Source organism: Stegostoma tigrinum, chromosome 27, assembly GCF_030684315.1.
Source record: "Stegostoma tigrinum isolate sSteTig4 chromosome 27, sSteTig4.hap1, whole genome shotgun sequence".
NCBI lineage: Eukaryota > Metazoa > Chordata > Chondrichthyes > Orectolobiformes > Stegostomatidae > Stegostoma > Stegostoma tigrinum.
The window spans coordinates 17,205,517-17,231,554 of NC_081380.1; the positions used below are offsets into that span (position 1 = coordinate 17,205,517).

General features: G+C 42.1%; 1 protein-coding gene across 7 annotated transcripts in view; it reads right to left on the reverse strand.

Annotated features, from left to right (window-relative positions):
* Positions 1-26,038, reverse strand: part of LOC125464533 (RIMS-binding protein 2) — a 218,364-nt gene that overhangs the window by 128,198 nt on the left and 64,128 nt on the right. For all 7 annotated transcript variants that reach the window (XM_048557017.2, XM_048557015.2, XM_048557016.2 and 4 more), the window contains 2 exons: positions 22,234-22,410; positions 8,998-9,132 (listed from right to left, as the gene is read on the reverse strand). In XM_048557017.2, the coding sequence (XP_048412974.2) occupies positions 8,998-9,132; positions 22,234-22,410 (312 nt within the window). The remainder of the gene's footprint in view (positions 1-8,997; positions 9,133-22,233; positions 22,411-26,038) is intronic.

Sequence of the window (26,038 nt, forward strand, 5' to 3'; positions counted from 1 at the left end):
TGCAGCTGTAGTTGTTTATACATTAGACATAGGTAAGAACATTTCACGCAACATTCAATTTGTGAACGTCTCTTGAATTATTTAATCAATCTGTTACAATACTAGCAGTAGGTTTCAGTTAAGATTCTTCAGATAGTCATAGATTTAGAATCTGAAGTAGCTATAGATCCACCTATGCACAAAAAAGACATGAAGAGGAAAGGATTTTAAACTGATCTCAGACAGTAAAAGCAGTCCCCATATCATTACATGGAGAGTCTGGTAACATCATGAAACCATAAAGGACCAGGGGTGGATCACAAGCCTGCCCATTTCTTTGTCTCATAGTGCCATGGTTAGCTTAATTAAAAATACATTGAAATTGCTGAGGCGGCAGTGCTTCCTTCAGGTTAAAGACTATCAACAGTTAAATTGCGTACGCGACAGCAAGTAAATTGCTGAAGCAAGTTTGAACAGTATAAGATGCTGTACCTGAGATCTAATCACAAAGGGATAACTCAGCGCTGCTGACCAATAATAAACAAAAGCAGTTGGAGGTGGGGGAGGGCATGTGCACTCTAAGTTTGAACTATCTAAGTTAAGACATTTCAAAACTTTTTGTGTCTGTTATTGCTCTGCAGGAATGGAGCTGTACTGAAAACAAAGCTGCAACAAAGTTTTCCTGGAACCTACCACTGGATTTGGACTCTTCGGAAAATATTGATCTAACAACGCCTATCTGTGCTGGAAAAAGAGTAAGATTGCAGAGTAAATGCATGTCTCCGTCACATCCTGAATAGTACCAGCTCAGATCGATAAGTGTTCTGCAGGAGCTTTGTCCAATGTTTTAATGGAACTGGGTGATTTCAGCTCTCTCCTCATGTTCAGTTTACTGCCTTTGATCTCATTGACCAGACTATCCTCCTCAACATCTTCATTCAGCTGAGTGAGACTGCCTTCCTCTGGTCCCCATGTTTATCGAACAAATTACAGCTTGAGAATCACTGCAGTTGTTTCCATTCCCAAATCCGTGTCATCTTCCTTGGTGTCTCCTAAGCACCTAACATTGATTCCCCCTTTTTGGTTTACCGGCTTAGAAAGTACTTATTTCCACCTCTGTAACTTTGCCTGATCTACCTCATCTCAGCTTTTATGCTGCTTCAGCCCCCATCTTTGTTACACTCCTGGCAACCCTCCCATATGGAGCTATCTATAAACAAGAGGTCATCCAAAACATTGTCGACTAGATTCTAATTTGTACCAAATCCCTTTCCCCCACAACCCCTGTGCTTGGTGACCAACATTAATTTCTGATTAAGCAATGTTTTGATTTTAAAAGGCACATCAATATTTTCAAATTTCTCAAGGCGGCACGGTGGCTCAGTGGATAGTACTGCAGCCTCACAGCACCAGGGACCCGGATTTGATTCCCACCTCGGGCGACTGTCTGTGTGGAGTTTGCACATCCTCCCTGTGTCTGCTTGGGTTTCCTCCGGGAGCTCTGGTTTCCTCCCACAGTCCAAAGATGCGCAGGTTAGGTGGATTGGCCATGCTAAAATTGCCCATAGTGTTCAGAGGTTGGTGGATTATAGGGTATTGGTCTGGGTGGGATGCTTCAAGGGTGGTGTGGACTTGTTGGGCCAAAGGGCCTGTTTCCACACTGTAGGAAATCTAATCTAATCTAATCTAATCCACAACCTTAGCCTTCCCTATCTTTAGTCTCCTCCAGCCCTACTACTCTCCAAGACATCTTCCCTCCTTCAATTCTGGCTTCTTGAGGTCCGCAATTTATAGTCATCCCACTATAAGTGGCCAAGTCTTCAGCTGCCAATGTCCACAACTCTGGCATGTGCTCCCAAACTCCTTTCTTCCTTTAGGATGCTCCTTAATACCAATATTTGACTAAACTTTAGGTCATCCATCCTAATATTTCCTTTCTCAAGAAAAATGTCAAACTTTGTTTTACAATGTTCCAATCAGGCACATTCTAATGTTTCATTACATTGAAGTTGCTACACAAATACAAGTTGCTATTCTTGATAATAATCAAGGACCATAAAGTTTGTAAGTTATTCCAGCATTTCTACAGGTAAAGTGCATATGTAGAATGACGGCACTGTAGGAAAGCTTGAAATAGGAACAAAAGTAGGTCATTTGGTCCCTCAAGCCTGTTCTGCCATTCAAGACGATAATGGCTGATCTATTTCAGGTTTGAATTTCACATTCCTATCTACCCCTGGTAACATTTGCTTCCTCTGCCAAACAAGAATCCATTTCCCCTCTGTATTAAAAATGTTCAATGAAGCAGAGGGTTCCAAACTCACACTGACCTAAGTGGGCAACACTGAAGTTAAAGCAGTGAACCCTCATTCTGGAAACACTGGCAAGAGGAATCTAAACTCACCTTGTCATGACCATTCAGGGTCTCACACATTTCAATCAAATCAGCCCTCACTTTTCTGAACTTCAGGGAAATAAGGTCAGCCTGTCCAAACTATCCTCATAAGACAATCCATTCATTCCAGGTATCAATCTACTTCCAAGGCATTTACATCCATCCTTAAATAAGAAAATCCAACTACGCACAGTTTTTGGGATGCAGTCTTGCACGGGGATCAAAAACTGGGTAATAGATTTAAGATAAGGGGCAGAACGTTTAGAGGAAATGGGAGGAAAAATGTTTTTGCCCGGAGAGTAGTGAGAATCTGGAACTCCCTGCCTAGAAGGATAGTAGAGACAGGGGTTACATGCTTGCTGCTAGACAGGGTCTAACCTTCAAGTGGGGTCTTATAAAATTACCTTCAGTGAGTCTACTATGAGCTTTCAATTTTCAGTGTGACAATGAGGTCTGTGTGATTTCATTTTATGTTTTTAATACACATAAAGAACCCCGTAGTAATTTTAATGAATGCACACTTACAATTATGGGCCAGACAACCACACAATGCAATCTGCCTGGGGTCTAGTAACTTGTATTGTGAAAGAAGATAAAGTATTGGATCCAAGAGACTACCTAAGGTTATAAATCCACAAGATTCTGTGTTTTTAAAGAAACAACAGTAAACTGTACTGCACAATATTAGCACAGTATACAATCTAGAACACATGTATAACTTATTTCTAAACACACAGAATATAGTACAAAATAAGTAGTAGACTGATCAAATAATGTCTATCATACCTCAAGTAGCAATTGTGATCAAGGCAGATTCAATGGATTTCTCAGAAAGTTAATAACAACATGATAATACGTGACAAGCCTCATTAAAACTTTCAAAAGAACAAACTTATACACTTTTGGTGCTTTTGCCTTGAAGGTCCTCCCCACGGCCCTCTCAGAACCAGGCCATCATGGACTGCCTCAGCAACAGCTCCCATTGTTGATGATCAACTCTCTTCCTGGATCAATACTACTCTGGATCCTAGAAATCCACTGCATTATGCGTTCATAAAAAAAATTACAGCTTTTCACCCACACATAGCGTCACTAGTCTGCCTTGGGTTTTGCCCCCAAGCTCCAAGCTTGCTCCCTTGCATCAAGTATGTAATGCTTGTGGACATTTTAACACCAACTGTCTCAGATGCAAAGAAGTTTAATGCTCATATGCTTTATATAAACCCCTTAACAGCTTTCCCCAACCTGTTACAGCCAGCAACTTACCTCTTCAGCTCCCCAAGACTTCTTTTGAGTCATGACCCCAATATGTAGCTGCCCACTAATTCCTAAAACTCTTCTTAATTTCTAAAAGCACAAAGCCATCCAACTGTTCTTTACTCCATACTTATTCCCCTGAACAGTACAGTTACTTCTCCTATGACATGATAGTTGCATTCTTGTGTGACCTCGCGCCATAGAAAATCACTACAGAAAATAGCTTTACCTGTACAGCAGAAAGTTGTGTTAGCCAAACAGCATCCACTATTCATCAAAGATAACAAAGTGTGGAGCTGGATGAACACAGCAGGCCAAGCAGCATCTTGGGAGCACAAAAGCTGACGTTTCGGGCCTAGACCCTTCATCAGAAAAAAGCTTTTTTCTGATGAAGGGTCTAGGCCTGAAATGTCAGCTTTTGTGCTCCCAAGATGCTGCTTGGCCTGCTGTGTTCATCCAGCTCCACACTTTGTTATCTGGGATTCTCCAGCATCTGCAGTTCCCATTATCTCTCCACTATTCATCAAGTTTGTTACAGCCAATTGCATCAACAAAACATGCAATATAGAAGAAATAAGTGTACCTATATGGTTCAGCTGTCTTCCTGGAGCGTAACTAACTGCAACAGTCATAAAATGGAGCTGCTTCTCTTCCTCTCCCTTCTCCCTTCTCCATACCTGTAATGTCTCAATTCTTCCAATCCTCAAACAGTCCTGACTGATCTATTGAAATCCTAGAAATAAGCCACTCCTCAATTGCAGGGCAGAATTCAATGTTGCCAACGTTTTGAAACAGCCCCACTTAGCACCAATGTATAATATTACAGCATGGAGGTTATGTTCTCACAGAATGCTGGAAATGGATTTCATCAAATCTCCCCTTACAAGGAGGCAAGCTTCACCACAGTTAAGATTCTTTGCAATGGCTTTGGAAATAGGAAGGTTCTTGTAATAAACATCTACCAAATAATTTGCGTACATTTGTACATAATCTTTTCAAGGTCAAAGACACACAGTGAAGATACATTAAAATTTTCTTTAGAACTATTGTAAGGAGCTTATACTTCTATTTTGAATTGTATGTATGCAACCATTGTGGTATAACTGCAAACCAATACTCAAGTGGGCACTGCTCTTCCCGTTAATCATAGGATATTAGATTAGATTCCCTACAGTGTGGAAACAGGCCCTTCGGCCCAACAAGTCCACACTGCCCCTTGAAACATCCCATCCAGACCCAGACCCGTCCCCCTATAACCCACACACCCCTGAACACTATGGGCAATTTAGCTTGGCCAATCCACCTAACCTGCACATCTTTGGACTGTGGGAAGAAACCGGAGCACCCGGAGGAAACCCACACAGACACACGGAGAATGTGCAAACTCCACACAGACAGTCGCCTGAGGCTGGAATCGAACCTGGGTCCTTGGTGCTGTGAGGCTACAGTGTTAACCACTAAGCCACCGTGCTGCCCCCAACATGATACAAAGGAGCTTACCACAGGTCTCTCAACATAAATACAGAAGAACATGAGGTTTTTTTCTCTACTTTTCCCCTCTATTGATAGAAATGTACATTCAGTGGACCCTTAAGTTTTCATTAGAAAACATGTATTTCAGATTAACTGCCATCTTCAAACTTATCCTCCTCCTTGGTAAAATTTGTTACTTCAGATGAACATATAAACATATAAAATTGGAGTAGAAGTAAGCCATTCAGTCCTGCCAAACTACTCCCATACATTAAGATCGAGGCTGATCTTTCATGTTTCAAACTGCACATTCTCATCTGCCCCTCAATAACCTTTGGTCTTCCTGCCTGTCAGGAATCCATCTACCTCCTGCTTAAAATTATTGTTGCTCTTGCCTTGAAACTCCCATCCAGGAGCCATTTCTTCATAAATTACCTCAGTGACAGCTCCCATTCTTGTTGATCACCTACGGTTTATGGATCTATATTCCCTGGATCCCAGAAATCCATTCTAGTACTCACTGAGAAGAAATCAACCAGCTCTTCACCATAGAAAGCTTCATCAAGCCAGTCTACCTCAGGGTTCTAGATAACAAAGTGTGGAGCTGGATGTACACAGCAGGCCAAGCATCATCTTAGGAGCGCAAAAGCTGACATTTCAAGCCTAGACCCTTCATCAGAAAAGTGTTTCTGATGAAGGGTCTAGGCCCAAAACATCAGCTTTTGCACTCCTAAGATGATGATTGGCCTGTTGTGTTCATCCAGCCCCACACTTTGTTACCTCGGATTCTCCAGCATCTGCAGTTCCCATTATCTCTACCTCAGGGTTCTAACATTTTCCCACTACAATCATAGCTGATCACCCTATTTTTCCTCTTTTATACCTCCTTCCCTTCTGCAATAAGGGGGATTAGACTTTTATAATGAAACAAAAAACTGTTGATGCTAGAGATTTAAAGCAAAAACAGAAATGATTGGAGAAACTCAGCAAGTCTGGCAGCATCTGTGGGGAGAAAGCAGAGTTAACGTTTCAAGTCCAGTGGTTCGGAACTAATAGCAGTCCAATTTAATTATTAAGTAGTATTTATGCTGAAGATGGGGTTGAGATTTTGTAGGGGGTTGTAGGTGGTGGTGTTGAGAGGTGAGCGGATAGGTGGAGACAGAGTCCAGGCTGAGAGAGATTTGGAAGTGGTAGGCAAACAAGGGGATTGTTGATCGTATTCATTAGCTCATACACATTCAGGAGATCAAGATGTAAAAGCTGAATCAGCTGAAAAAGCATATAATTGCTTCGGCTGTGGCTCAGGTGATAGCACACCTATCTCAGAAACATAAGATTTCAGGTTCAAAATCCATTCCACAGCTTGGGCATGAAAATTATGGCTAATATTCCAGTGTAATACTGAGGAAGCAATGCATTGTCTGAAGTGTATGTTATAAATACAGAGTTAAACTGAGGTTTATCTGCCTATTTAGGTGGACATAGTAGAGGAGTAGGTGAGTTATCTTGATGTTCTAGTCAATATTTACCCCTCAATCAATACTCTAAAGAACAGGTTATCTGGATTGGTCACATTGCTATTTGTAGAAATTTGTGATTTGCAAATATGTTGCATATTTCCAATATTATAACATTGAATACACTTCAAGATGTATTTATTTAGCTATAAGGTACTTTGAAATATCTAGTAGTCATGTAAAGTGCTACGTAAGTGCAAGTTTTTCTTTTCTTTAATTCATCTCTGGCCACAGGGTAAGTGCCAGACAACTGGAGGACAAATAATGTGGTTCTACTTTTCAAGAATGGTGTTAGAGATAAACTAAGGAATTACAGGCCAGTGAGTCTCAGATCAGGGTAGGGAAAGAATTGAGGAAAATTCTAAAGGAAAAAGATTATTCACCACTTGGAGAGGCAATGTTTGATCAAGGATAGTCAACATGACTTTGCCAGAGGGAAATCATGCCTTACAAAGGTGAGAGAATTTTCTGAGGAGGTGACCAAGTGTGTAGATGATAGAAATATAGTTGTTTTTATGCATTACAGCAACGTTTTTGACAAGGTCCCTCTTGAAAGACTGATAAAGAAGGTTAAAGTTCATGGGATACAGGGTAATTTGGCAAATTGAATCGAAAATTAGTTGAATGATAGGAAATAGAGGGTGGTGGTAGAAGGCTGTTGTTATGACTGGAGGCCAGTGTCCAGTGGCACACCACAGAGATCAGCACTGGGTGCCTTATTGTTTGTGACAAATATAAACGATGTAGATGAGAATGTGGGGGTCATGATAAGTAAGTTTCAGGACAACACAAAGATTGGCCGAGTGGTTGACAGCAAGATGAAGGTATTAGAATTCAGGAGGATATGGACAGATTGATCAGATGGGCAGATCAGTGGCAGATGGAATTTAATTCTGATAAACGTGAGGTGATGCTTTTTGGAAGAAGTAACATGACAAGGGAGTACTCCAGGAATGATGGGACATTAGGAAGCTCAGCAGAACAGAGGGATTTTGGAGTCCTTGTCCACAGATCCCTGAGGTGACAGGGCAGATTAATAGGACAGTTAAATAGGCATATGAGACACCTGCCTTTATCAGTCATAGCACAGATTATAAGAGCATAGAGGTTAGGTGGAACTGTACAGGACTTAGTTAGGCCATAGCTCAAGTACTGTGTGCAGTTCTGGTCACTGCATTTTTTGAAGGATATGGTTGCATCGGTAAGGGGATGTAGAGGAGATTCATAAGGATGTTGTCTGAGATAGAATGGTTTAGCTATGAAGAGAGGCTGGATAAGCTTAAGTTGTTTTCTTAAAAGCACAGAAAGCTGAGAAGGGTTCGGATTGAAGTATATCGGATTATGAGGGATATGGACAGTGTGGATAGAAAACAACTCTTTCCCTTACTTGAAGAGTCAACAACAAGTAGTGTAATTTTAAAGTGAAAGGTGAGAGGTTTTAAGGGGATTTGAGGAACACATTTTTCACCTAGAGGGAGGTGGGAATCTAGAATGTACTGTCTGGAAGGCTAATCAAGGCAGGAAACCCCAGAATCTTTAAAAAGTACTTGAATGAGCATTTGAAATATCATAACTTTCAAGGCTATGGGCCAAGTCCTGGAAACTGGGACTCGTATAGGTTTAGAGTAGTTTTCACCCATGTAGAATCGATGGGCCAATGGACCACCTCTATACTGTACGGTTCTGTGTTCTTGGGAAAGTCTTACTGTATATGGATTGAACTGTCCAGTTTCAGTCATCCACGTAGATAAAAGATACCACAAATGCTGGAGATCTGTGACAAAAACAGGAAGTGTTCGTCTAGTAGCATCTGTGATGAAAGAATTAGTGATCATTTTAAGTTTAATTACCCTTCTCCGAAAATGTTAATTTTGATTTTCTCTCCACAGGTGCTGCCAGACCTGTTGAACTTCTCTAGCACTTTCTGCTTCTATTTCCGTTGTCAACTTCTTAATCCTACAAACAAAATCTCTCCACTTCACACTGGATTCTGATGTGTCCTATTGCTAACCATTTGTCTTTGGACTGAAGGAGTCTGAAGCTCTCTGTGCACTTCCTTGTTTCTGTTTCAGTCTATCCTGACTGTATAAGATCCATATCTCATGTCTCATGTCACCAGCTGTGTTCAGGTTAAAAAATAAGCAGGAAAAGCAAGTGGAGTAGAATTTTAGTATTGAATTTCCCAAGTCAGGTAACAAAATAGGACTTAGCCAAGAACAGATGAATTCACTCCCCCGGGATGAGCTACATGATTTCCTGATATAATCACAGATCTAAGGAAACCAACATGTAGCTGTGGAAACAGGGAGAAATTGATAATTTTTTTCAGATGGGATTTGTTGAAGTAAGGCTATGCTGTACAAATATTTTACTCACAGTCCCAAGGTTATGCTGGTGGGAAGGTTCTCTCAGAGACACCACAGCTAACTGTCTCTGTAGCCGCAGCACTTCCTTCTGAGATTCTCTCAGTACCCGCTCAAAGTCACTTTGATTCAACCTATCAGGATCCTCCTGTGTGTAGATAAGAACAGAACAGGTGCACTGATTTATTGCAGGGATTTAAATTCTGAAATATGAAAGCAGGTAAGATTAAAGTATGAATAAATGAGAATAACAATTTTTAGATTACAAGATGATAATATGATCTATCTTTCAAAGGCTTCACAAATAAATCTATAATAGGAGAGTACCCAAAGTAGTCAGATTGAATACTCTGGTCAGCTAGGACAAATTGGTGTCAGTTCTCTACTTTCGTTCTGCACTTTTAGCTTAAACACCTTAAATCTTGTACATTGCGCCTAGTGGTGTGACCACAATACAAATAGAAAGAGTAACAATGCTTCCTCTTGCCTTATAACTAGGTAATTGTATTGAAAGTGCTTTCAAGAATCATATGGGCAGATAACAGTTTGCAATGAGTTTAATTTTTAAAAAATTTGAATGAGCTGACACTCATCAGTCTGAGACTTACGAACTACCATATCAATAATGACACTTCTTTTCAAGAGAAGCAGTGTAGGGAGCAAGGGCATGTTTATGAAATGATTTTGATGCAAATTATACACAAAACTTTCGGCATAAATTTTGCATTTGACATATCTTTGCTACAGCCTAACTTAAATTGGATGCATTCAGTAGCAAAGCATAACGCCGAGCAACTATTTAATACGGGCACAAGCAAGAGAATACTCAAAATAATTGAATTTCGGGAATGATAAGCAATGAGGCGCAAACGACTTAGCAGAACATGCACAAGGAATCATATGTAAATCTGCCCCTTAAAGACTACCACCTTGTCAGGAAACTTTACGAACTAGACATCTGCAGATATTTACATGCCACATTTCCACCCACTTGGTTCACTGTGAATAGCTGGCATGTACATGCCGTAAATGCAAGATGACAGATCTTGTGATCCATTAACTAATGTATACAAGTGAGGTCAGTTGAGCTAACAGACTCAAGGAATTTAATGAATCCAACATAAAGTGCCAAATCAGCATCACTCAATATCATAGGCTTGATGCAAATATGCAGGAAATGTTGAAGGTGTCAAAGAGGTTTGAGGAAGAGGTTAAAACAGCAAACTTGATACAAGGCAATAGAAACAGATGACAAAATGTGAGGCTGGATGAACACAGCAGGCCAAGCAGCATCTCAGGAGCACAAAAGCTGACGTTTCGGGCCTAGACCCTTCATCAGAGAGGGGGATGGGGTGAGGGTTCTGGAATAAATAGGGAGAGAGGGGGAGGCGGACCGAAGATGGAGAGTAAAGAAGATAGGTGGAGAGGAGAGTATAGGTGGAGAGGTAGGGAGGGGATAGGTCAGTCCAGGGAAGACGGACAGATCAAGGAGGTGGGATGAGGTTAGTAGGTAGATGGGGGTGCGGCTAGGGGTGGGAGGAAGGGATGGGCGAGAGGAAGAACAGGTTAGGGAGGCAGAGACAGGTTGGATTGGTTTTGGGATGCAGTAGGTGGAGGGGAAGAGCTGGGCTGGTTGAGTGGTGCAGTGGGGGGAGGGGATGAACTGGGCTGGTTTAGGGATGCGGTGGGGGAAGGGGAGATTTTGAAACTGGTGAAGTCCACATTGATACCATATGGCTGCAGGGTTCCCAGGCAGAATATGAGTTGCAGTTCCTGCAACCTTCAGGTGGCATCATTGTGGCACTGCAGGAGGCCCATGATGGACATGTCATCTAAAGAATGGGAGGGGGAGTGGAAATGGTTTGCGACTGGGAGGTGCAGTTGTTTGTTGCGAACTGAGCGGAGGTGTTCTGCAAAGCGGTCCCCAAGCCTCCGCTTGGTTTCCCCAATGTAGAGAAAGCCACACCGGGTACAGTGGATGCTGTATACCACATTGGCAGATGTGCAGGTGAACCTCTGCTTAATGTGGAATGTCATCTTGGGGCCTGGGATAGGGGTGAGGGAGGAGGTGTGGGGGCAAGTGTTGCATTTCCGGCGGTTGCAGGGGAAGGTGCCGGGTGTGGTGGGGTTGGAGGGCAGTGTGGAGCAAACAAGGGAGTCACAGAGAGAGTGGTCTCTCCGGAAAGCAGACAGGGGCGGGGATGGAAAAATGTGTTGGGTGGTGGAGTTGGATTGTAGATGGCGGAAGTGTCGGAGGATGGTGCGTTGTATCCGGAGGTTGGTAGGGTGATGTGTGAGAACGAGGGGGATCCTCTTTGGGCGGTTGTGGCGGGGGCGGGGTGTGAGGGATGTGTTGGAGAAATGCGGGAGACACGGTCAAGGGCGTTCTCGACCACTGTGGGGGGAAAGTTGCGGTCTTTGAAGTACTTGGACACCTGGGATGTGCGGGAGTAGAATGCCTCATCGTGGGAGCAGATGCGGTGGAGGCGGAGGAATTGGGAATAGGGGATGGAATTTTTGCAGGAGGGTGGGTGGGAGGAGGTGTATTCTAGGTAGCTATGGGAGTCGGTGGGCTTGAAATGGACATCAGTTACAAGCTGGTTGCCTGAGATGGAGACTGAGAGGTCCAGGAAGGTGAGAGATGTGTTGGATATGGCCCAGGTGAACTGAAGGTTGGGGTGGAAGGTGTTGGTGAAGTGAATGAACTGTTCGAGCTCCTCTGAGGAGCAAGAGGCGGCGCCGATACAGTCATCAATGTAACGGAGGAAGAGGTGGGGTTTGGGGCCTGTGTAGGTGCGGAAGAGGGACTGTTCCACGTAACCTACAAAGAGGCAGGCATAGCTGGGGCCCATGCGGGTGCCCATGGCCACCCCTTTTGTCTGTAGGAAGTGGGAGGAATCGAAAGAGAAGTTGTTGAGGGTGAGGACGAGTTCGGGTAGGCAGATGAGGGTGTCGCTGGAGGGGGACTGGTCGGGCCTGCGGGACAGGAAGAAGCGGAGGGCCTTGAGGCCCTCTGCATGCGGAATACAGGTGTATAGGGACTGGACGTCCATGGTGAAAATGAGGTGTTGGGGGCGAGGGAATTGGAGGTCCTGGAGGAGGTGGAGGGCGTGGGTGGTGTCACGGACATAGGTAGGGAGTTCCTGGGCCATAGGGGAGAAAATGGAGTCCAGATAGGTGGAGATGAATTCGGTGGGGCAGGAACAGGCTGAGACAATGGGTCGACCAGGGCAGGCAGGTTTATGGATTTTGGGAAGGAGATAGAAACGGGCCGTGCGGGGTTGGGGAATAATAAGGTTGGAGGCTGTGAGTGGGAGGTCCCCTGAGGTGATGAGGTCATGAATGGTGTTGGAGATGATGGTTTGGTGCTCGGGTGTGGGGTCATGATTGAGGGGGCGGTAGGAGGTGGTGTTGGAGAGTTGGCGTTTGGCCTCGGCGATGTAGAGGTCAGTGTGCCATACTACCACTGCGCCACCCTTGTCTGCGGGTTTGACGGTGAGGTAGGGGTTGGATATGAGAAACTGATTTTTTTCCTAATTAATTACACATCACATCCATAAAAGGGGTTACTTGTCTAGCTGCAACTTCTATCTTGAGCTAGAGAGAGAAATGTGCCCTTTTTACATATAACACACATCAATTGTACGGATTGATAGTCCCTCATAGCAAACACTCTACAGCTGTTCTCAGCTCCAACAGCTTCCTTTAACCCCAATTTGCCTAGTTGTAACTTTAAGTGACCATCTTTGAGACCTTCCCTCAATTTTCGCAGGGTTTCTTAAATCTACCACATTAGTGAAGCCTTTTTCAAAGATTCTTGAAACATAGCCATGCCAGGACAAATCTCCCAGAATCTTTAGATGAGTGCAGGATACATCTCTTCAATGAGAAACCATCTCACCACCCTGCTAATTCAATTATGACAGACTGCAAAGTCAAGCGCCCTCTTGTGTATGCTGGCTGCTTAGAACTGCTAACTGTCTGAGATATTTATGGACTTTTAGGAAGCCTGCAACCTGGTTTCAAAAATAGCTTCCACTTCTCTCTTTCCTCTGGCAATGTGAAACACATTAGCCGTGTATTTAGGTGGAAATGCTAATTAGTTATCTAGATCCCAAATCCCTTTCATCTTAGAAGTACTTAGACAGTTTATAGCACAACTGTTACCAACCCAAAAATTTTTCTGGCCATTTGAGACACTCACGAGACTATTTATTGTAAATTCAGAGATTTACTTCATTGATTCCAATTCTAAATACCTTGCACATTCTTCTCAGGAAAGCAATCTCAGCTTTCGTTTGATCACTAGTAATCAAACCACCCAGTCTAACAGTCAAGCTAATTGCATAACAGCTCACATGAACCCCGTGTTTTATTTTTATTTATAAAATGCAGTCTGAAAAGATAACAATCCTTTACTCCTCACAACTCAGATAAGACAAAGGCAGACAAAAGGAGTAGATTAGAGGAGAATGAGAGGTGCAGGGCAGGGAATTGTGAGCAAGGTACAAATTAGGGGAAGACATGCCAAGACCTGAAGCAGAGCATGAAAGGCTAAGGTGCTAGGTGAGAGAATTGACTGACAGTCTCGGGCCAGGAACAAAGCTAATTCAAGGGGAAAGGAAAGGGGGAATTGGCCAGCAGTGATTGGGATGGGAAATGATGCTGCCCATACTACATCTGACCCCTTTAGTTCCCCACTCTGCCAAACTCCACTTGCAAACCCCAAACCTCCCTCACATTGTTGGACCTCATAATAAGTTTCCCCTGAAAATTAAGCAAAACTTTTAATGAATCCTTGCTGTGGCACTGGGCTTCACAGCATATGTCCAATCCATAGCAATAGGTCATTCAGCCCTTCAACCTTACTCTGCCATTCATGGCTAATCATCTACTTTTGTACAGGAATGCAGCATTGCGTCTTATATACCTTGATGTCATTTGTAATCTATTGATTCTTGTTCTGAATATGCTCAAAGATTTGGTTCAAGAGCTTTGGGACAGAGAATTCCAAAGATTCTCCACCCTTTTAATCCATATTCCTCATCATCTAACTATTAAATCCTTATCTTTTATCCTGGTTTGGCATTCAACAGCCATAGAAATCTATTTATCTACATCCACCCTGTCATGCCCTGTAAGAGTTTTGTCAGTTTCAATAACGTCATCCCTTATTCTTCAAATCCCTCAGGAATACAGACACATTTTCCTCAATTTCTCCTCATAAGACAATCTTAATGTCCCAGAGACTAATCTGATGAATCTCCATTGCAATCGTTGTAAGACAAGCACAGCCTGTATTATATCAGGAGCCAAAACTGTACATAGCACTCCAGGTGAGTCTTCACCAGAAAGCATGTGAGGTACTGGATATTAGAAGATAACATGAGGTGTAGGACAATAAGAGAGAATGTGCGATACAACATAAGGCTGAGAAAATGTGATGCGAGGTGTGAGAAAAAAGAATATAGGGCACATGACAATGAGAAGATGTGAGACATAGGATAATGAGAGAGAAAATGTGAGGTCGAAAGAATGAGAGATAATAAGAGGTATTGTATAATGGGAAATGTGAAGTACAGGATAATGAGAGAATACAAGGTACAGAATAACAGAAGGAATGTGAGGTGCAGGATACAAGGAGAGAATATTGAGGTACTTTTGTACCAGATAATGAGACAATGTGAGATACAGGATAAGGGGAATGAATGTGAGGTGTCAGCAGGGAAGATGACATTAGCAAAGCAGCAAACAGCAAGAAAGGAAACAAAAATGCAGCATGAACAAAGCATTTAGAAATGAGCTCCATGAATGTACCAGTATGACAATCAATACAAACTAACTTTCTGAGAACAATATCTGAGGAATTTCTCTCATAACATATAAATATAACTCCTCCTCCCAGCACATAAAAGCCTTGTTTTTGAATCAAGAGAAAAATTGGCAGAAGGAAGAACTTTAATACAGAAAGGCCAGAAGATAACTAGACAATAGAAACAGAAGGAAATTAGAGAACACAAAAAGGAATGAACAGGAAAAAAAAGTAATGTAATAAAACAAAAATTGTTTGAATTTATGTACTTTTGAAATAGCAATTTAAGGATATATTAGCATTAGATAACTTAAAAGTTGTTTAAAGTTTTGAATTGCAAGCTTTTCCAACTTTTGTGTATTTATTCCTTTATAAATGGTTGGGGTGGTTATCTTTTGAATGTTATTGAGAAATTCTGCTTAATAGTACAATAGTGATGAACTATCCATGCTAATCAATTTTGCTGTTCTTCTCCTATTGTCCAGATATATTTTAATAGGAGTTTAGTAAATCATAGAGTTGTACAGCAAGGAAACAGAACCTTCAGACCAAGTCTTCCACGCCGAACAGATATCCTAAATTTGGCCCATATCACCCTAAGTCCTTCCTATTCATATCTATCCAGATGCTTTTTAAATGTTCTAATTGCACCAGCCTCCAACACTTCCTCTGGCAGCTTATTCCATATGCACACCACCCTCAGAGTGACAAGGTTGCTTCTTAGCTCCCCTTTAAATCTTGCACATTTCACCTCAAACCTATTTCCTTTAGTTTTGGACTCCCCTACCCTGGAAAAAAGATCTTGACTATTCACCCTATCCAGACCCCTCATGATTTTATAAACTTGTATCAGGTCACCCCTCAGCCTCTAACACTGCTGGAAAAATAGCCCCAACCTATCCAGCCTCTCCCTATAGCTCAAACCCTCCAACACTGCCAACACCTTTATTAACCTTTACTGCAAACTCTCAGGTTTGAGAACATCTTTCCTACAGCAGAAAAACCAGAATTGAATACAGTATTCCAAAAGTGGCCTAACCAATGTCCTGTACAGCCACAATATGACATCCCAATTCCTACACTCAATGCACAAACCAATAAATGCAAGTGTACCACTTGGTCTCTTCACCAACCTGTCTGCTTGTGACTCCAATTTCAAGGAACTATGAGCCTCCACCCCATGATCCCTGTGTTTGGCAACACTCCCCAGGATCCTACCATTAGGTGTACAAGTCCTGCCCTGATGTGTCGTATCAAAATGCAACACCAAACAGCAAATTTGGAAAAAGGGGTCTCAATCGACTTTCCCCTCCTGAATACACAATTCTAAGGTCAATAACAAAGCTTTGACACTTATATCAACTCAACTTGACATATTTCAATTCTGTAATTGTTCTGTTCACTCAGATGTCATCATGGCTTAGTTAGTCTCACTGTCACCTTTTGAGCCAAAATATTGTGAACCACAGCCCCACTCTAGACATGAGCACATAAACCAGGCTAACAATCCCATCACGAACTATTAAAGACTGAACTATTACAGTTGCTGTCTTTCAGATGAAATGTTAAAACAAAGCCTCCTCTACTGGCTCAAAATGACACAAATCATCCCCTTGGCCACAACTGGATGGGAAACAGGAGAGGTCTTTCTAATGTCCTAGCCAATGCATATCCCTCAACCAATATTATCACAAACAGATGAACTGATCATTATTACTTTGTTATTTATGAGATTATGCCCTATTTCCCTTTCCACAATATTGAAAAATACCTGATTAGCAAAGTGTTCTGGGGCACAATAGTCCAATTGTGAAGATCTTTTACTGGAAAGCAAAAGTAAGGAAACATCTGTAGAGTCTGTAATTGCTTAAAAATTACTTTTGAGAATTTTTAAAGGAATCAATTTTGTATATAAGAAAAAATACTTGTTCACGTGATCTGGCAAATCCAGACCTGGAATCAATACCAGCAGGGGGAAATTTGAGCAATAAACCATGCAACAGTATAAAACCAAGGAGAGCTACAAACAAAGAACTGAAGGGAAAATGCAATCAGTAGGTACAAACAGAAAGCAGAAAGATGAACACAGAATTCTTGCCAAGAGAAGGTAATCACTCACAGGAAGGGATCAGTTTTTTTCTGTTTGCTGGAAAAGGAGACAGGAGTTCTTGAAGATACAATGTGAGCGGGATTAAAAACAGTCTGGAAATCTGAATGAAAGGCTCAAAGAAGCAAAAGAGCTGAATATGTTCTCAGAAGTAGTCAAATTGTGAACTATGGTGTGATTGGTTGGTCAGTTGAAAAGAAGCAATGAAAATATACACCTCAGGACAGTCATGACCCAAGCAAGACAGGGCTTGTAGAAGTATGTCTTGATAATGATTACTGATTGTGAAAGTCATTGATCTACGCTGCAAAAATAAAGAACAGCATGCTGTGCAACTCTGTAGCTATGTCTTGTCGCATTTATGTGGCATGTGATGCGAATCCTTGCACTTTCACAAGATTCAAGTAAGCTGTGAAAATAACAGTGTTGTTGTGGTGGGTAACTTTAACTTCGCCTATATTGATTGGGACTTCTTTAGTGCTGAGGATTTGGATAGGGAGCAATATTTTAAGTGTTTCCAGGAGAGATATTTCAAACAGAATGTGGACAGTCCAATGAGGGAGGGGTAATTCTGGACCTGGTATTGGGAATCAAGCCCGCCAGGCTTCAGTGGGGGAGCATTTTAGGACTAGTGACATAATTCCGTAAGTTTTTGGATACTTATGGATAAGGACAAGAGTGGACCTCAGATGAAAGTGGTAAACTGGGGAAAGGCCAACTATAACCACATTAGACAAGAATTAGAGAATGTGGATTGGGAGCAACTGTTTGAAGATAAATCCATGCCGACAGGCGGGAATCTTTTAAAGGCCATTTGATTAGAAAGCAGGACCAGCATGTTGCTGTGAAAATAAAGGGCAGGAATGATAAGATTTGGGAACCTTGGATGAAAATTATCAGCTTAGTCAAACAAAAACGTATACCTAAGCTAATTGCAAGTAAAATGTTTAATTAGAATATAGAGAAAGTATGAAGGAGCTCAAAGAGGAATTAGGAGGTCTAAAAGGGGGCACAAGCCTTACCCTGACCAGCAGGGTTAAGGAGAATCCCAAGACATTTTATACTTATTTAAGGACAGTAGCTAAGTAAAGAGAAGGTCCCACTCAAGGATGATGAAGGAAGATTATGTGTGGAGCCAGAGGAAGTTGGTGAGATCTTTAATGAGTACTTCACATCAGTATTCGCCAAAGTGGAGAGGGGGGAGGGAACAGAAGGGATGTTGAGGTTAGGGAAACGTGTGTGAATACTTTCGGGCAGGTCACCATAATGAAGGAGAAAGTGTTGGATGCCCTGAAATGGATTTAGGTAGACAAGTCCCCAAGGCCAGATGGGATCTATCCCAGGATACTGTGGTGGGCAAGGGAGGAATAGCTGGGCCCTTAAGCGATACCATTGCATCCTCTTTGGCCTCAGGTAAAGTTTCAGAGGACTGAAAAAGCTGATGTTCTTTCTTTGTTTAAGAGGGGAAACAGATGATTCAGATGAGTACAGGCTGGTGAGCCTGACATCAATGCGGGTAAGCTGTTGGATAAGATACAGAGAAATAGGATTTATTCACATTTGGAAGGGAATGGACCTGTTAAAGATGGACAGCATGGGTTTGTCACATAAGGTCATGTCTCACCAACTTGACTGAGTTTTTTGAGGAGGTGACAAGAATGAGAGATGAGTGAAGGGCAGTGGATGTTGTCTACATGGACCTTAGTAAAGCATTTGATAGGGTACCTCATGAGAGGCTGATATAAAAGATAGAGTCTCATGGGATAACAAAGTATAGAACTGGATGTACACAGCAGGCCAGGCCAGTATCAGAGGAGCAGGAAAGCTGTTGTTTTGGGTCTGGAGCCTTCTTCGGAAATGGAGGGGGGCAAGGGGACCCTGAAATAAACAGAGACGGGGGGAGGCAATGATAGAAGGTGGATAGAGGAGCAGATAGGTGGAGAGAAGATGGACAGGTCAAGGAGGAACCAGTAAAGGTGAGTGTACGTAGGGAGTTGGGATGGGGGTTGGTTAGTTGAGAGGCAGGGGCAGGTAGGTGGGAGGGAAGACAGACAGGTCAAGGAGGCAAGGGATGAGGCTAGTAGGTAGGAAGTGGGGGTTGGGGTTGGTCAGTGAGGTGGGAGGAGCAGACAGGTGGGAGAAAAGACAAACAGGTCAAGGAGCCGGGGACAAGTTGGGCGAGTCTTGTGTGAAATGTGAGAGATGCAGTCAAGGGCATTTTCAACCACTGTGGAGGGGAAATTGTGGTTCTTGAAAAACGAGGACATCTGGGATGTCCGGGAGTAGAATGACTCATCTTGGTGGCAGATGCAGTGGAGTTGAAGGAATTGGGAATAGGGAATGGCATTCTTGCAGGATGGTCAGTGAGAGGAAGTGTACTCTAGGGAGCTGTGGGAGTCGTTAGACTTGAAATAGATATCAGTTTCCAGGTGTTTACCAAAGATGGAAACAGAGAGGTCCCAGAAGCAGAGAGAGGTATCAGAGATGGTCCAGGTGAACTTAAGGTTGGGGTGGAGGGTATTAGTAAAGTCTCATGGGATCCATGTGAGCTGACTAGATGGATACAAAACTGGCTTGGTCATAGAAGTCACGCAGCACCAGGTTATAGTCCAACAGGTTTATTTGAAATCATGAGCTTTCGAAGCGCTGCTCCCTCATCAGGTGACACTTCACCTGATGAAGGAGCACCACTCCCAAAGCTCCTGATGCTCCTGTAACCTGGTGTTGTGTGACGTCTGACTTTGTCAAACCTAGTCCAACAACAGCACCTCAACATCTTGGTTACAAAAGGCAGAGAGCAGCAGTGGAAGGGTGTTTTTCGGAATGGATGTCAGTAACTATTAGTGTTCTGAAGGGATCAGTGCTGGGGCTTTTGTTGTTTGAACTATCTATGTAAATGATCTGGAGGAAAACGAATGTGGTCTGATTAGCAAGTTTGAAAATGACACCAAAATTGCTAGGGTTGCAGATAATGTGGAGGATTGTTAAAAGATATAGCAGGATATAAATAGATAGAACATAAAAATGGTAGATTTTAATCCAGCCAAATGCAAGGTAAAGCATTTTGGAAGATCAAATTCAGGTGTTAATTATATAATAAAAGGCAGAACCTTTTGGAGCATTGACATACAGAAGGATCTGGGCATGCATACAGATCACTAAAAGTGACAACATAGGTGAATAAGGTGGTCAAGAAGGCAGACAGCATGGTTACCTTCATTGGCTGGGGCACTGAATATGAAAGTTGGCAAATTATGTTACAATCATATAAAACCTTAATTAGGTCACATTTGGAATATTGCATGCAGTTCTGATCACCACACTACCAGAAGGATGTGGATGCTCTGGAGAAGGTGCAGAGATGGTCTACCAGCATGTTGCCTGATCTGGAGGGTTTTTGTTATGAGAGGTTGGATAAACTCACATTGCTTTCATTGGAAAGATGGAAGCTGAGGGGTGACCTGATATAGGTCTACAAAATTATGACAGGCACAGAAAAGGCAGATGGTCAGAGGCTTTTTCCCACAGTGGAAAAGTCAATTCCAAGAAGGCACAGGTTCAAGGTGAGACGGGGAAAAATTAGGGGAGACATAGAGGGAAAATCTTTCACAGATAGGGTGGTGAATGTCTCAAATGCATTGCCAGTGCTGGTGGTGGAAGAAGGCACATTAGCAATGTTTAAGGTGTATATTGACAGACACATGAAATGGAGATAAACAAAGGACAGAAACCACTTATGGGCAATAAGTACTGGGTCTAAATAGGGATTAGGAATTGGCACAGGCATGGTGGGCCGAAGGGCCTGTCTCAATGCTGGATTGTTCTTTGCTCTTCTCAGCATATCAAACACCTAAAGCAAAATTTAACTTTTCAATTGAAATATGTTTGTCAGTTTATTCATGTGTCATTTGCTATTTTTCTGAAGACTCCTATTAAAGTGTAGACTATAAAAAGTGGAATCTAGCTGATAATTCTTTTCATCTTGAGGGTCATTGACTAAATTTGGTTATTTTCTTTGCAGTTACCCCACGAGGAGCCACATCAGGAATACAATTCTGTAGTTATGAGAAAATACCGTCACTATTTCCACTGAAACCGAGAAAATGCATCCAAGGAAACATTTATTTCCTCTGACTGGGAATTTTGTGTAACTGGCTGAGTATTTCTGGTATTTTCTGTTCTGATTGCACATTTCATTTGCCTGCCTAACAACTTTTAAATCTTTCTGAAAATAATTCACTACACTGTTTCCATAAATTTTCATCATTTTGCAGTCTGCCAGCATCATGATCAATGCTTCTATCACAGTTTTATTGAGGTGACTGTATTGTAAAGACGACGATATGTCTGTTCTTAACGAGGTCCCATAAACATAAGGTAGTCATTAATAAGCCTAATGATAAATTCAGGAGAAACTTAGGTTTTCAGAGAGTTGCTGCAACAGAGCTTTTACTGCTACATGGAGCAATTAGTGCATTTAAAGGGAATTGGAAGAGGAACACACGAAATGAAGTAGGATGAGAGGAGGCTGCTTGTGTGAAGCACCAATACTGGCACAAACCTGTTGCACTGAACGATCTGTTTCTGTGGAATACTGCTTGAGCAGTTTGATTGCTCTCCTTTAACAGCAAGTACGCCCAGAAGAGGGCAAGCTCCACACACTCAGCAGTGACTCGCAAAATAGTCACGCTACAACACCCAAACTTCAGAAAGCAGAGGACACTGTAAATCAGACTGAGGAATTTCATGAATTAATTCAACAATGTTTAGAACTGACAAATCGTGAATTTTAGTTTTCCATTTCTGTAATTCCTTGATACTTTTATATGACTTTTCTCTACTCACGTGGTGGTGGAGCATTCTTCCCATAGCTGTTAGTGATAGGAATGAAACGTCCAACAGCGCTTGAAGTTTGTACTACTCTGTACTTCTTATCATTCAGCTCTTTATCATAATGAGTTAATGGTTTGGGGATATACAGGGCTTACTCTTGGTGGTTGTCTCATTATGTTCATTTTACTTCCATGCAGCTTTGAGTAATACAAGTAATTACAAATGCAAATTCTATACGTGTGAGTAGACCTGCATGTGTCCAATTTTGTGTAAGAACATAACCATCACATTTGAACTTGCGAAGTATTTAAGAAAGACATTTTTAAACTCAATAATGAATATGAAGGCAGGTTTGAAGAATGATGGTGAGGTAAAAGATCAGCCATAATCTTCTCCTATTTCTTATATTCTTATAGGTAATCTAGGTAATCTGTTGAACAGCAAAAATTCTCTTGTCAATGATGGTATTATAAAACTGAAAGAAGTTTTTTTTTTACCTTTGATGGTCCCAGTTTTGCATGAAGATCACGACATTCTTGCCTCAGTTCTTCAATCTGTTTGTCCTTGGCAAGGATGATATCAGCGTGTTCGGAAAGATCTTTGGCACGTTGCCTGGCAAAGGCTTTCTTGTAATGTTCCAGATTGGAGCCTTTAGCTAGGGCAGGGGAGTTCACCTAAATGAAATACCATAGCAAGATACTAAGGATCATTTTTAACAAGAGCAAGAGGTACCTACTAACAGTCTGGCTTTGATTAAGATCTGGCTTTTGGGTGTCAATTCCTTACCAATCCCTGATTCATCTGTGCCAGTGTAACCAAGGCAAAGGAAGAATGTCTGAGTCACTAAGTCATGCTTTGACTTTCCAGTAACTTCTCCAGCATCGTGGTCTTCTTATCCTCACGCTTTCTTGTCCCAGTTGTCTCGCTTTTAAAATCATTATGGGTAAACATCCTGCTTTCCTCTCCTAGGTGTTGACTGTCAGCCTCTAAACTGAGATCTCCCCACCTCATGTCAATCTCTAGCTCAATTCCCATTAGCCACTGAGGAATGATCACTTGACCCAAAACATTAACTCTGATTTCTCTCCACAGGTGCTGCCAGACCTGCTGAGCTTTTCCAGCAATTTGTTTTTGTTCCCTTTAATTTCTCTCCTCCAAACGCCCTGTTCTCCAATCATTCCAAAACCACTTCCCCCAACTTGAATTCACTGAATCATATTCACAGGCACTCTGTTACCATTACTTTGATTTTCTGTCTTCTCATGGCTTCAATTATTGGCTCTGCCATATCCAGTCATTTCCTTAAATGCCGAACCGTCAACATTGCCCGATTCCTTTTCAGTCTCATTTCCATCAGCATCCGCACTGGCAAGAAATCTTTCTCTAAGTATTTCTTTCCCAATTACATTGTTTTAAATGCCCAATACTTGACATTTAATTCACTACATCAGCTATTGATCGTTGTCAATTGCTCCTTCTCACACAGTTGCTGTTTTCATTCCCTGTAAAACCTTTACTTTCTTCTATCCTGAGTATTATATTTGGTTCTGTCCAGCGCAACTCTCCCATAAATTCAAGCATCATATACTTCAGCATACATGCCAGATAACTAGAATAGTCATACATTACCAGAGTTGCTTAGACAACATTAAGCTTAACAGGGACTTGTAGTCCTTTATTAAAACAGCCCAATATTTGAGAATCTCCACAAGACAGCTCAGGCTCCTGAGCTTTCTTTCAAAATCCCTCTGCCTTTTCAGCATCTTGCCTCCATTTATTCTTTAAAATTTACCTCCATGAACAAGGCATTTGGTCACCTCTCCTAATCTTCACCTTAGTTTAGCATTCATTCTTGCAAACATGTCTGTGAAATACTCTGTGGACTTGTCCTTACAAATACAAATAGCTACTGCTACAGTTAACTGTACCCACCATGTTTCTGTAGGCACTATCAGGATCTTGGTAGAAGTAATACACAAAAACCTAAGAAAATAAAAATAAATGGGGATATGTATAAAATGATACCTACTCTAGAACAGCAGTGAAACCAATGTAAGGTCAGTGAGGATATCCTCTCTCACAGCAAGAAAGCTATTGAATTGTGAGGAAGAGTAACATTGATTTTTTTTTCTCTCCAGATGTTTAACCAATTTCCTTTTAAAGCATTTATTGTTTCTGCCTCATTTCCACTCTCAGGAAGTACATTCCAAATGCTCACAATTCAGCGCAAAACAGGTTTATCCTCATGTGGCCTTTACTACTTTCATCAATTGCCTTAAACCAGTGCCTTATAGCTTTCAATTCTTCTACCACTTAGAATGATTTCTCACTCTTTAATCTACAAAGGTTTCTCACAAGTTTGAACATGTACAATTTCTTTTCAACCTTCTCAGCTCAAAAGAAGCAAAACTCAAATTCAATCTATTTATGCAAGTGGAATCCTTTATCTCTGGAAAATCCTTGTTAAACTTTTCTGCACTACCTTAAATGCCTTCATCTCTTTCCTAACATGAGTTGCCCAGTACCGTACACGGGCCCCCAGTTGAGGCTGAGTAATGTGTTAAAAAGATTTACTATTATTTCATTGCTTTTGTATACCATGTCTCTATTTATAAAGCCGGGATCTAATATTCCTTTTTAATCATGTTCTCAACATACAATGCCACCAGCTATCTCTGTCCTTGCATCTCCTTTAGAATTTTGCTCTTTCTTTTATAGTGCCAGTTTTCAGTCTTCCAACCTAAATATATTGCTTCAAACTTCTCAGCACTAAATGTCATCTTTGACATGTCTGCCTGTTCTGTCAACCTGCCCATGATCCCTTGAGCACCTTTACAATACTCCTCATAGTGCACAACACTTCCAAGCTCTGAGTCACTTGCAAATTTTGACATGGTGCTCGACACCCCTAAAATCTTGCTCCTCCTTCATTTTAATAAAGATCAAGAAAATCTATAATCTGGCCCCTGGGGTCCCAGACTGTTTGCCTTCCTCCAGTCCCATGAGCAATTCCAAAACAGAATCATAATGGACTTGAAATAGTAACACTGTTTCTTCCACGACACATTTTCCAGAACTTGCTGTTTTATTTTGTTCAAAATGATCTTTCATTCCTGTCACTCAGCCAGTTTCATATCCAGTTGCCTGTATCCCCTTTATTCCATGGCTTCAACTTTGCTAACTAGTCTATCATATGTCATTTTATCAAATATCTTCTTCCAGTTCTTATGCACCACATCAACTGTATTGCGCTCATCAACCACCTCAGATACCTTACCAAAAACTCAATCCAGTTAATGAAACATGATTTACCTTTCACAAATCTAAGTTGGCTTTCCTTACTTAATCTGCACTTGTCCAAATGTCAATTTTGCTCCAGATTGTCATCCTAAAATTTCTCCCACAACCAATTAGTCCGTAGATGCTGCATTTTAGAATACTACATCCTTTTTTGAATAAAGATATAATATTTATAATTTTTCAGTTCTTTGGCACCACCTTTCCATCTAGGGAGCATTAGAAGATTATGGCCTCTACTTGCTCTTTATAAATTTTTAGGCCAAACAGTTTCCTAACAACCCCAGTGTCATTACAACCTAAGATAATAAAATGTGATAATAAAATGTGAGGCTGGATGAACACAGCAGGCCAAGCAGCATCTCAGGAGCACAAAAGCTGACGTTTCGGGCCTAGACCCTTCATCAGAGAGGGGGATGGGGGGAGGGAACTGGAATAAATAGGGAGAGAGGGGGAGGCGGACCGAAGATGGAGAGTAAAGAAGATAGGTGGAGAGGGTGTAGGTGGGGAGGTAGGGAGGGGATAGGTCAGTCCAGGGAAGACGGACAGGTCAAGGAGGTGGGATGAGGTTAGTAGGTAGCTGGGGGTGCGGCTTGGGGTGGGAGGAAGGGATGGGTGAGAGGAAGAACCGGTTAGGGAGGCAGAGACAGGTTGGACTGGTTTTGGGATGCAGTGGGTGGGGGGGCAAGAGCTGGGCTGGTTGTGTGGTGCAGTGGGGGGAGGGGATGAACTGGGCTGGTTTAGGGATGCGGTGGGGGAAGGGGAGATTTTGAAACTGGTGAAGTCCACATTGATACCATATGGCTGCAGGGTTCCCAGGCGGAATATGAGTTGCTGTTCCTGCAACCTTCGGGTGGCATCATTGTGGCAGTGCAGGAGGCCCATGATGGACATGTCATCAAGAGAATGGGAGGGGGAGTGGAAATGGTTTGCGACTGGGAGGTGCAGTTGTTTGTTGCGAACTGAGCGGAGGTGTTCTGCAAAGCGGTCCCCAAGCCACCAGTT